This window comes from Mustela putorius, unplaced genomic scaffold, assembly GCF_011764305.1.
Source record: "Mustela putorius furo isolate JIRA1106 unplaced genomic scaffold, ASM1176430v1.1 tig00000145_pilon_pilon_pilon, whole genome shotgun sequence".
Lineage (NCBI taxonomy): Eukaryota > Metazoa > Chordata > Mammalia > Carnivora > Mustelidae > Mustela > Mustela putorius.
Genome location: NW_025421294.1, coordinates 37677381 through 37689461, shown reverse-complemented (window position 1 = coordinate 37689461; position 12081 = coordinate 37677381). Strand labels below are relative to the sequence as shown.

Here is a 12081-nt window from a genome sequence, read left to right as displayed (position 1 = left end):
TGTTTTGTTTCTTAGAGCTTCTGGGGGGGTGGTAAGTACTGGAAACATTGCCATTGTGAAATAGAACACCCACTTCTGTGGATAAAACATAAACACCCAGTGAATGAATATAGTGAGCACCCACACAGCCACCTTCCACGTCAGGAGTGGAACACTGCCCCCCTCAGAGACACCCTGCCTATGTCTGTCTCTCCCCTTGACATAATAGTTGTCCTGACGTTGATCTCTAAGTTTTACAGGTTAGTCTGCTTGCTTTCAAATAAGATATTGACGGAATCACACCGAAACATTCCCTTGGGTCCTAATGGCCACTGGTTTTAACCTTGGATATGGAAGCTTCCAGAAGGAACTCTAAGCCTCCTCCTTATTCAACACCCCTAGAATGATGGTTCAAAAATTCAGATCTGATCCTGTCATCAACACACCAAAGCCCAGCCCTTGTCTGAAACCCTCATTAGCCCCCACTGCCCTCGCAACAGGATCAGCCTCCTGCCTAGGGAGAACCAGGCCAGTGTGACTGCTTTCCGTCTCCCTCCCCAACCTTGCTATCTGCTGCATTCTGCAGGAGCCAGGCTCTGGACACACCACCTCCCTCTCCCATCATGGTTTTTCTATACCTGGTGGCCCTACCGCCTATCAGCTCAACCAGACACGTCTTTCGTCAGGCCTCACTTTGCCCATCTCTAAAATGGAGGCCTGGTTCTCCCCTCAGAGTTGCAGAGTGCCCAGCACCCAGTGAGGACTCCATAAAAGGCTATGGCTGCTGCGCTGATTCTGTCCCTCCTCCTCGGTGCTTCCCTTCCTCATCCTGGTAAGGATTCAGGCCAGCCTCTGGCTTCTCCCAGGATTCCATTCAACTTGAGACGGCATCCATTCCCTGACAGATGTGGCCAGCCCCTGCCTCACACACTTCATAGCACCATCTGGACAGCAAGTTTCCCTCCTGGAAGAGGCCCTTCCCAAGTGGCTCAGACCAGGGATCTGAAAGCAACAGCTCACGACAGAATCCAGCCTACAGAATTGTTTTGCTCGGCTTGAATGTTTTGTAAAAATTTAAATTAGCTTTAATTTAAATTTAAATTCAGCCAAGTGCTGAAGCTGCTGATAAGTTACAAATGTGCCAAGACCTGGGGCCCCTGGGCACTCAAGGCTGGGAGACAGGGTCTGGGGTGCCGGAGCCCTCAGCCTGTTGCCTCTGGTCACGCACAGCCTTTATCTGCATTTATCCCACAGGGTGCTGAGCTCACATCTGAGCCACAACAGGAAAAAGGCAGGGAAGCAATGAGTCAGCTACGAACTGTTAAAAATTGGAAGTTCCCATGTGAAAATCTAGATTATGGCTCTTTCTTGAAAACTTACAGAATCTGGCCCACACACCCCCACTGCCTCACTCTGGCCCATGTGCTGACTTACTTAACCCGTGGCGTTGGGGGCTAAAATCCCTAAGCTGCGGAGAAACCGGAATCCTTCCTGCGCCCCAACCCCGATTCCCTCCTATCCCACCCAAGACTTGTGGGATCCCATCCCTCCTCAGGACCCGCTTTCCCAGGGCTTACAGAAGTGGCATCCGTGGAGTCCTCCTCTTCCCCCTCCTCCCGGCCATCCTCGATCTCCTCCATCACTTCAGCCTTGGCCTCGGCCACCAACTCCCGCAAAGCCTTGTTGCTGGTGACGCTGCTGACGAAGGGATGCTGAGGGGCAAGACACATCTGGATTAGAACCACTTGGGCTGGAGGGTGCCAGGAAGGGCAGGCGAAGGCTCAGGGAAGGCCATCTCCCAAGCAGAGAAGGCCAGTGGCATCCCTGAGTGCAAGGGGGAACGTGCACTTGGTAAGGGAGACTGGAGGTGGCTCACGAAGTCCTATGTGTGGAGGAAGAGGCTGAACCCTGGCTCTGACCCCACCCGCTGTGCAACACAGCCTGTCGCTTTCCTCTCTGAGCTGCAGGCTCGTCTCCAAAGTGGAGACGCTAGTGCCAAACCTACAGGGAGGTCATAAGGGTTAAGCAGGATAATGTAGAAGGAAGTGTTAAGCCCAAAGCAGGAGCTCAAGCGATGTTTGGGGGGTTGTCTGTGCATTTTTTTTCTTTTTTAAAAGGTTTTAATACATGGTTTTAAAATACCTACTACAGGGGCACCTGGATGGCTCAGTGGGCTGAATGTCTGACTCTTGATTTCGGCTCAGGCCACGGTCCTGGGGTCCTGAGATCGAGCCCCACATCGGGCTCTGCACTCAGTGCAGAGTCTGCTTGTCCCTCTCCCTCTGCTTGCTCCCATTCTCTCTCAAGTAAAATCTTAAAATAATATATCAACTACACATACTTTACTGAAATGTTACTTATAACTGAGTCAAGCTCACAATTTACTAAGCTCAATGACTTTTTCCACCCGTGGTATAACCATGCCCACCTGCAGACACTGAAGTCTTCTGTCTCATCATCAAGCCCTCTCCCCACAGCTGCTCAGCCCTGGGAACTAGTTCTGCCTGCTCCCTCATTCCATGTGAACACAATCATACAGTATGCAGCCCTCCCTGGCTGACATGGTGGTTGAGACCATGAAAGTTGCCTCCCTCATTGCATATATTGGTAAACTGGTCCTTGTTCATTCCCGTGCAGTATTCTACCACATGGAGAGGTCACGACCTGTTTATCCATTCTGCTCCTGATACACAGTTGTGTCATTTCCTGTTTTGGGCGACTATGAATAAGGCTATGAATGTGTGCCTGTACGTAGGTTTTTAGGAACACGTGTGTTTGCAAATTCTTAAGGGAGCGTCATGTAAGTTCTACCCTAGGCATTTGCAGAAATGTCACATCTCTACAATAATGACAGCTCTTTCACACGGCTTGCAAAACACCAAAGTACTGAAGGCCTCAGCAGATGTTAAATCAGCACAAGCACCTTCCCTAGCAGAAGTCTGCTCTCGGGAATCTAATCCCCAGCCCCAGGGTGTGGACGAGGATATGAGATGACTGATCACCCAGAGAAAGGGATGTCGTGTGAGTCTTAGGGGAGCAGGGGGCTGTCATTAAGTTGGAGTTTTCTTATTTGAAATTTAGAGGAAGGCTCTGATGACATCTACTGCTTTTACAGTTGGAAAGTTAATCCGTGGAGGAACAGCGTCGACGAGATTGCAGGGAAGAACGTACATGATGAAGACAACATTTTCGGCACCTGGTAAACACCTTCACCACTGACAGGTCCATCACGAACCATTTTTATGTGTCTGAACATTTAGAAGAGTTCATCTGTGGAAGGTCATGAGACAACATCCCCCTTCCTCTCGGGCACCTATCTCTGACCTGAAAGGAATAACCCTCACTCCTTTCAAAGAGCCCTAAACCAGCCTGGCCTTCTCTAGTTAGTCCAGACTAGAGCAGATTTTAAGAATTTCATTTCTTGGGGCAGCTGGGTGGCTCAGTCAGTTAAGGTCTGACTTTGGCTCAGGTCATGATCACAGAGTCCTGGGATCGAGCCCCATGTTGGGCTCCCTGCTCAGTGGGGAGTCTAGCTTCTCCCTCTGCCTACCGCTCCCCCCGTTGTGCTCTCTCGTTCTCTCTGTGTTAAATAAATAAAATATTTAAAAAAAAATTTTTTTTTTAATTTCCTTTTGCTCTGTCCCATGGCCCATTCATTCACGATCTGGGCCCTGGCCACATGTTGAGGCCAGTGATGTGCCAAGCGCCGAGTGTAGGGTGAACAGTCTGGGCACGGTCCCTGCTCCTGGGGGCTTGCGCTGAGTGGAAGAGAATAGGTATGCAACCAAATGACCCACAAGATCATGACAGATGGGGACGCCCGGGTGGCTCAGTCAGTTAAGCATCTGCCTTCGGCTCAGGTCATGATCCTTGGTCCCCTGCTTGGGCTCCCTATGCAGCAGGGAGTTTGCTCACTCCTTTCTCTCTGCCATTCCCCCCAGCTTGTATGCACTCTCTCGCTCTCTAAGAAATAAATACATAAAATAAAATAAAATAAAAAAAAGAAAAAAGATCATGTCAGATCAGGTAATGGGATAGCATGAGGCTGAAACCACATGGGCCTGTCCTGGGCGGTGGAGGCTGCTTCGTCTATGGTCACAGGAGTCTCCCTGAGGAGGCGACATTCGAGCTGGCCGGGAAAAGATCTGGACACAGAGAGTTCCAGGCAGGGGAGCAGCAGGTGCAAGGGCCCTGAGATAAGACTGAGTCTGGCAGGCTGGAGGCACAGCTAGAAGGCCAGGATGGCAGGGCTTGTGGGAGACAGAAGAGGGGCCAGAGGAAGAAGCACAGAGTGGTGCATGCAGGGTCCTAGAGCCATAGTGAGAAGCTGAGACTTTCTTCTCAGAAGTTGCTGGAGGGTGCAGCTGAGAAGTGGTATTACCGGTTACTCTTTAAAGGTGTCCATCTGGGTGCTGTTTGGTTCCAAAAGGTCTTGAGTGGGAAAGCTAATAAGGGCTTACTTATCATGGGAGGCAGGAGGGTGTCGTGGTGAGAGTACTGGCTTTAGAGGAAATCTGTCTGGGATGAAATGCCACTTCCACCACCACCTTGGGCGAGTCACTCAATCTCTCTAAGCCTCAGTTAACTCATCTGTATACTGGGAATAATAGTACAGCTGTTATAAGCACTACAGTAAGTGCTCCAAGGATGGCAGTCATCATCACCACCTCCAACACCACCACCATCACCACCGTCACCACCAGCAGCACAGTTAGGCAAGCCTTCAAGGCACAGGTTGCCCCCCGAGCCATCCCTCTTCCCTCCTGCATCCCCACAGAGCACAGCTTTTTGGAACTGAGGGTGAGAATCAGATCCCGAAGGTTCCTGAGCCTTGCATTGCCCGACCTCACACATGAATCTGAGCAAGGAGCCATGGGACACATCATGGCAGTTGCTGAAGCAGATGCAGCAGAACTAAAGAAGGCAGGCACAGGCTTCTGGAAATACCAAGTTTTCACCATGGCATGCTACACGTTGACCAACTCAGTGGCTTTCCAGCATGGCCAGGAGTCTTGCTTTCTTGGGGCTAGACCATCTGCCCCACTGCCTCCCATGGGCACCCTGGGGTCCTCAGGAAGGGGACAGCCCGGGGAAGAAAGCCCTTTGCCAGAGGAAAAGGTGAGTGGCGCAGGAACAGTATTGTCCGTGTACACAGTTGAGGCAGAGGGGGCCATACTTGTCCATTCATGGTGGACCTCCTCCCTAAACCCAGGTTTCCAGTGGGCAGCTGGCCGTTCAAGACCCACCCACTCTCCAAGATGCCCTCACATCTGACCGCAGAGGGAGCTTGGGCATCATTTCCTCGCCCTTCTACTGTATGAGAGGGAAACTGAGACCCAGGCAGAACCTTTTCAGAATCTGAAAAGAGGGCAGAGGTCCGCACATGGATGCTGAAGCCACATGGACCTGCATTCAACTCCCGGTCCTATTATCTACCTGCTGTGTGTCCTCAAGCAAGTGACTTCACCTCTCTGAGCATCAGTTTTCTTCTATGTAAAATGAGGCTCTTAATAGTACCTCCTTGGTATAAAAATTAATCCGGGGGATCAAACTGTGTCCTCTTGTGCCCTCTCTAGTCCTTGTTGCTTCGGCTAGTTTTATTTTCAAGCTCTGCTTGCAAGCACATGTCCCCGAAGCTCCAGGCCTGCTGCCTCAGTGTTGGAGGCTGGCACGAAGCGGGGTTTGGGGCAGCCTCAGCCGCCTCCGCTACTGTTGTGAACTTGCATCTCATTGGCTAATGTGGTCACATTCTTGTTCCGATTGACCAGGACGAGTCACCCACCCACTTCTAGAGTTGAAAGTGGACTCTGCTCCATTGTATTTTGGGGAATGGGAAGGTCGGTGGGTTAGCTCCACTGGAGAAAAATCAGGAAGGGTGAGTTATGTCATAGGAGGACAATGATTCCTACCACCAGTGCTGCCTCGTTCACTAGAAAAGTTTCTGCCCTATAACACGAGCTCAGTATATAATGGTTGAATGGATGAATGGAGGGGGAGAGAAGTTGATTCCTGGGAGTCTAGTGTAGTGAAGAGAACACTGGCCTGGGGGTTGGAGACCACCACAGCTCACAATCTTGGGTTGGAATCCCAAGGCAGGCCCGGCTGACAAGGCAGGCCCTCTAGGGGCTGATGAGGCCCAAAACACTGTTTTGTCCAATTCTCTGGAACAGAAAGCACAGACCACCTCCCTCACTGCCTCAGAACCACTAACTCCAGGGATGTGTCCAAAGGAGAGAAGTCCTCAACCCCAAGCCACCAAGGCCCAGGAGAGAGGCAGAACCCTGTTGCCAGGAGGGCCAGGGCCTTCCTGGGCAGGAAGTACACAGTATTCCTGAGCGGAGACAGGCTGGTCGGGCACACAGGGCCCCAGAAAGATGCTCAGGCACTCCCACAGAAGGCCCAGATCAGAGGGGAATTTAGCTGTCAGCTCTTTCAGGAAGAGACACAGCTATTCGGTGTCATCTCTGCAGGAAGCCCCAAAAGGCCACTAGACAAGACCCCTCCTGCCATCTACACATACTTCCTTTCCAAGAAGGAGCCTGATTTTCCTTGATGCGCTTAGAAACCATCAGCCAGGGTGTCCTGTACTCCGAGGCTGGCTTTAGAAAATGCCTGAAGCCACTTTCAAGGTTCCAGTTGTCAGCATCTGTCCAGTGCCCCACTCCCTCCCGTCTAATCTTCACTCTCTCATTCCTTCTTCCTCTCTTTAATTCATTCAGAGAGGAGGCTTACCAGAGTGGTCAAGACAACAGGCTTCGGAATGACACAACCAGGATGAGAATCCCAGCTCTGTCTCTTACAAGCTGTGTGATCTTATACAGGCTACCTAACCTCTCTGTGCCTCAGTTTTATCACCTGTTTGATGGAAATGGGAACAGTACCTACATCACAGGGTTATTATAAGAATTAAAGGGTTAACATTTGCTAAACATTTAGAATAGTACCTGCCATGGAGCAATGGTTACACTACAGTTAAGTAAAAACATTAATATTTGTTGAGGGCCCTGTACATACCAGACACTGTTCTGGATGCTTGGGACACATCAATGTACAAAACAAAGACTGCTGTCCTCAGGGAGCAGACATGCTAGAGATCAACAAAAAAACTTAACAAACAAGTACACCATGGAAAAATCAAAAGTAGGGAAGGGAAAGGAGAACTGAGAATATGTTGGGAGTAGAAGTGGCTGGTTTCCAGTTTGAAATAGGGTGGTGGGGGAAGCCCACTGAGAAGAGCAAAGACTTAAAGAAGAGAGTCAACCATGGAGACATCAGGAAAAAAACATTACAGTCAGTGTAAAGAGCTGTGCAAAGGCCCTGAGGCAGCTGCATGCCCAGAATGGTTGAAATACAGTAAGGAGGCCAGAGTGGCTGGCATTGAGTGAGGGGTTATTATGGGGTAGGCAGATCGTGTAGGACCCTGCAGGTCACTGAGATTCTGGAGTTTAGCTTGAGTGAGAGGGGAGCCATTAAGGGGCTTTGAACCAGGGAGGGACGAGAACTGACATACGTGTTAAGGTTTCCCTTTGGCTGCTGTGCTGAGAACAGATAGAAGGAGAACAGGGACACCAGCGAGGAGGTAATAATCTAAGCGAAAGTCATGGGGGCAGCTCTGACCTATGGTTGCAATGGAAATGGTGCAAAGTGGTCGGACTCAGGGCACATTCTGAAGGTAGGGACTATAGGACTTCCTGAAAGAATGGATATGGAGCACATAAGAAAGATCAGCACCAAGGATGCCTGCAAGGTTTGGGGCCCCAAGGGCCGGGTGGGTGGGTTGCCGCTCCCTGAGACGGGACAGACATCAGTGGAGCATATGTGGGGAAAGCAGAGGGCACTCGGGTGTGGATGTCCACACGGGGGCAGAGAGGAAGGGGCTGGCTGCAGACACCTGGGGCAGGTGGAGCAGTGTGGGCTGCAGGGGAAATGTGGCCGTCGCTGCAAACCAGGTGGGACCCTCGAGGTGAGCGAAGACTTGTGGGGAGGGGTGCAGCTGGTGCACTTCCACGGTGATCAGTCGCAGGGAAGAGGAACAGGGGGAAGATGCTACGAAGGAGTGACTGGGGAGAAGGGAAGACACCAGGAATCTATGGGGGCCCAGAAACCAAGCGTTGACAGTGGCAAGAGTGAGGATCAACTGTGGCTGCCGTGGCTGGGTCCCCGGGAGCAGCCTGGAACCAGCCGCCGGGTCCAGCGACGTGAGTCACACATGACCCTGACACGAACGGCTGAGACACCGCGTGATAGGCTTACAACCAATTCAACAAGTGTCCCCGGAGCCCCTGAGTGATAGCCATCGTGCTAAAAACACGGCACATACAGAACCTCATTTACCCAGATAATTGCACCAAGGGAGCACAACCCACATCTCACAGATGAGGAAACTGAGACACAGAGTGAGAACGACTCCTAGTCCGGGTGGTCAAGCATGACCTCAGAGCCCGGGTCCCTGATTGCTGTGTGACAAGGTCCCCCAAATCTCTGTGCAAATGAGGAGATGAATCAGAAACCAGTGTCAACTCACAGCATGAGGTGCTTGGAGGAAGCAGGCAGAAACAAGGGGCATGAACAGCTCTGCAGGGGCACTGGGAAGCCAAGATCTGGAGGCCCCTACCTGTCACTCAAAGCCAGGTGATCTCAGGCAGGCCATGCTCCCCCCAACCCCACCGCCCCCTCTGCCCAGAAAGAAAGAGGCACAAGAATAAAACTGACAGCAGCCTAAGCCCTGAAAGGCATTTTTTTTTGTATCTCAAGGGATCACTCCTTTTTCTGCAACCCTTTCTGTCTTGCACTAAGAATCCCCTGGCAGGACATTGTTTGCAACTATGTAACAAAAATTCCTGGCTAGGGCTGAGGCTCTAGGGCTGCCACGTGGGGACAGAGGACAGCTGGTCTCTTCCTGGTGGAATGTCCTGGATGGCCTAGAGGCCGGATGTAGCAGGCCAGGAGGCGCCTGCTTACAGGAAACAATTGGCCCCAAACAGCTTGGAGCTCCAGCTTCTGACAGTGATGGCCCGCCCCCTCCTCTGGCTTCCCCACCAAACACTGCCATTCCCAGAATAGAAGGCCTCTGATAGCGTAGCCCAGGGAGATTAAGCTAAGCATTCTATGGTATCTCTGCACTTAACCCTCACAACGACCCTGTTAAAAAGGAGGGGCATGACCATTATCCCCATTTCAGAGTGAGATCTGAGTCACAGAGATGTGAAGCCAATCAACTGTGGCTGCCGTGGCTGGGTCCCCGGGAGCAGCCTGGAACTAGCCGCCGGGTCCAGCGATGTGAGTCACACATGACCCTGACACGAACGGCTCGGTCTCACAACCAATACGTGGCAAAGCCAGGATCTGAACCCAGGACTCTCCAGCTGCAGTCCACACCCACTCCATCACTGCGCTGCACACACCAGAGGGGAACTGGAACCTGGAATACCAACAAGGGGCCTTTGCCTGGCACACAGTAGGTACTCAGGAGAAGCAGCTGCACACAAACAAAGACTCTGTGCTTGGCGTGGCTGCTTCTTCCTTTCTTCCCAACACATATCAGACACCATGAATCACTCGCGTGGAAGGATCACAGTGGGCAAGGTGTGGAGGGGCGGCCCCTCCCCAGAACCCAGGCTCACTTTCTCCTGGTCTCCCATCAGTGTTGTGTTGACAGCATGGGGACAGCGACTAGAAGGCCTGAGGACAGCAGGACAGGTGGTGTGTGCCACTTTCAAAGCACGAGGCACCAGCCAGGGCAAAGGGCAACTCCCAGCTACCTCCAGTATTTCAAGAAGCTTCAAGGAAACCATCAACCCCCTCTCCACACAAGGGCCAGAGATTCCTCACACAGTAGCCAGAGGGGCCTGAGAAGTACAGGTCGGATGCTGTGTCCCTTGTCCAACCCTCAGGGGCACCCCACCACTCAGAGGGTACAGGGTACACCACACAGAGGGTACAGCTCAAGTCCTGGTCTGGGCTTTCGAGACCCTGCATGACCCCACGTGACCCTACGCAGACTGACCCTTTCTTGCAGAAAAGAGTGAGCACCGCAGCCTGCCTGTCCGTCTTTGAAAGGCCAGCTGCCCACTGGAAACCTGGGCTCAGGGAGGGGGTCCACCATGAATGGACAACTATGGCCCCCTCTGCCTCAACTGTGTACACAGACAATACTGTTCCCCCTGAGCATGCGCTCTCCTTCTGGAAGCCTGCATCCTGCTGCAAAGCATCTGAGTGAGTGTATGGGGGGTGGGGTGGGTATGCGTCCTCTTGGGGAGCACACACCCCGAACTTCTCTGATCTCTGCCCTCACCCTTGGCTCCGTGCCCTGGCCTCCTCACTCCTCCCAATCATGCTTTGCCACAGCTGCCCAGCACCCCTCGCCTCGCCCCTCAGCCCTCTCTGGGTGCCCTCTTCTTATCAGAGAGCCACCCTCGCAGACCCCCACCCTTCTGAGTTGTTTCCTTTCCCCCCGGAGCCCTTGTCTCCCTGCCATGAGCGCTTATCTGCTGTCTGTGCCCCGTCTCCCCCACGAGAACGTAAGCGGTGTGAGGACAAGCTCTAGGGGAGCTGCCTTCATGACGGCCGTCTCAGTCCAAGAGCCCAGGGAATATCAGCTGATTAATGAATGACTCTTCTGGCCATCGCCTGGGTTGGGAAGCAACACACCCAGCTTCCAGGTCATGGGTGAGCTTGCCCATCTTCTGTGTGCAAAAGAAGGGCAGGGCAGAGGGGGCAGGCAGCCACCCCAAGGACAGGGCAGCCACGTACCTCCAGGAGCTGCGCAGCACTGGGCCGGGTCTCCGGGTTCTTATCGAGGGCCGTCTTCAGGAAGTCGCGGAACTCCACAGACCTGGGGGGGTGGGCACAGGTGGTGGCAGTCAGCTCAGAGTAGGGCAAGAACTGAGAAAATTCCCGAGTCACAGACTCTGCTCTCCTGGGAGTCATGTGCTTCCCCGACACAGCCCTCAAAAGACAAAGGGTGCCTTCATGAGCAAAAGCAGCGAAGGCGACAGGGCTTTCAAGATGACCTTCTCATCATGAACATCATTGTACGGATGGAGATATGGACATCAGCGGAGCAGGGATTTGCCCGAGGCCACAGAGCAAAACAGAGAAGCAAGGGGGTTTAAGTTTGAGCCCCCGTTCCCAGCCCAGGGCTTCCCCCAGGCCTGATTAGGCACTTCCTCCCATAGTGGCATCCGCCTTCCTGGCTCACACAGTCTGCGCTGAAAGACAGCCCATGTCAGGAGCACAGAGGACAGGAAAAGGAATGGAGGGCACAGGTGGCTCAGAAAGGCCAGGAGACCCCCAGGCCTAGCAGGACCAGGAGAGCCCTGGCCCTCCACCTGCCCAACCCCACATGTCCCATGTCCCAGGCCCACTGGCCACACAGCAAATACCCTCAGGCAGGCTTGCTCCTTACCACTTGGAAGGTGAGAGCAGCGTGGGGGGATCCGACTTGGCAATCTTGAGCAGGACCCGCATGGGGTTGAGCTCATGGTGCGGGGGCTCAATCTGGGCCATCTCAATCAGAGTGATTCCCAGGGACCAGATGTCAGCTTTGTAGTCGTACGGGGTGTCCTTCATGGTCTCACACATCACCACCTCAGGGGCCATCCTGAACCAACCAAGGACAACAGAGGGCTAAGAACCTGGCCTCCCCAGGCACTTCTCAGAGATTCAGGGTCAGGGGTCACCACCAGCCAGTGTCAGAGAGTTGATGGCACTCCCAAATCACGATGTGCATTAGGGTCCATCCCACTGTCTTCCTTATGATGGTCTTCACTTGGAAAGATGCCTTCAGGAGGGGGTCCATGGCCATGTCCGGCTGCAGTTCCCGATGTCTGCCACGAGATGGCAGCAACAATCCAGAACACAGAGTCCTGGGGAAGGGGCGGGTGGAGGCAGAGGGGAGGGTGGCCCGAGACCAACTGGGGGCACAGGTGGGCTGAGAGAATACAACTGCACAGAGAGAAGGGATGGGAGAGAACAGGAGAAAGAGGAATAAAAGGGCAGAGAGAGAGAGAGAGAGAAAGAAAGGGTGAGTTATAAGCAAGCAAGAAAGGAGCTTAACTCCCAAGTGAGAATGCATGTGAAAAACAGAAAGTAATTAGGTAT

General features: G+C 52.9%; 1 protein-coding gene across 3 annotated transcripts in view; it reads right to left on the bottom strand.

Annotated features, from left to right (window-relative positions):
• Nucleotides 1–12081, bottom strand: part of STK10 (serine/threonine kinase 10) — a 118866-nt gene that overhangs the window by 34608 nt on the left and 72177 nt on the right. For all 3 annotated transcript variants that reach the window (XM_004737603.3, XM_045075606.1, XM_045075607.1), the window contains 3 exons: nucleotides 11387–11581; nucleotides 10732–10813; nucleotides 1557–1691 (listed from right to left, as the gene is read on the bottom strand). In XM_004737603.3, coding sequence (XP_004737660.1) covers nucleotides 1557–1691; nucleotides 10732–10813; nucleotides 11387–11581 — 412 coding nt within the window. The remainder of the gene's footprint in view (nucleotides 1–1556; nucleotides 1692–10731; nucleotides 10814–11386; nucleotides 11582–12081) is intronic.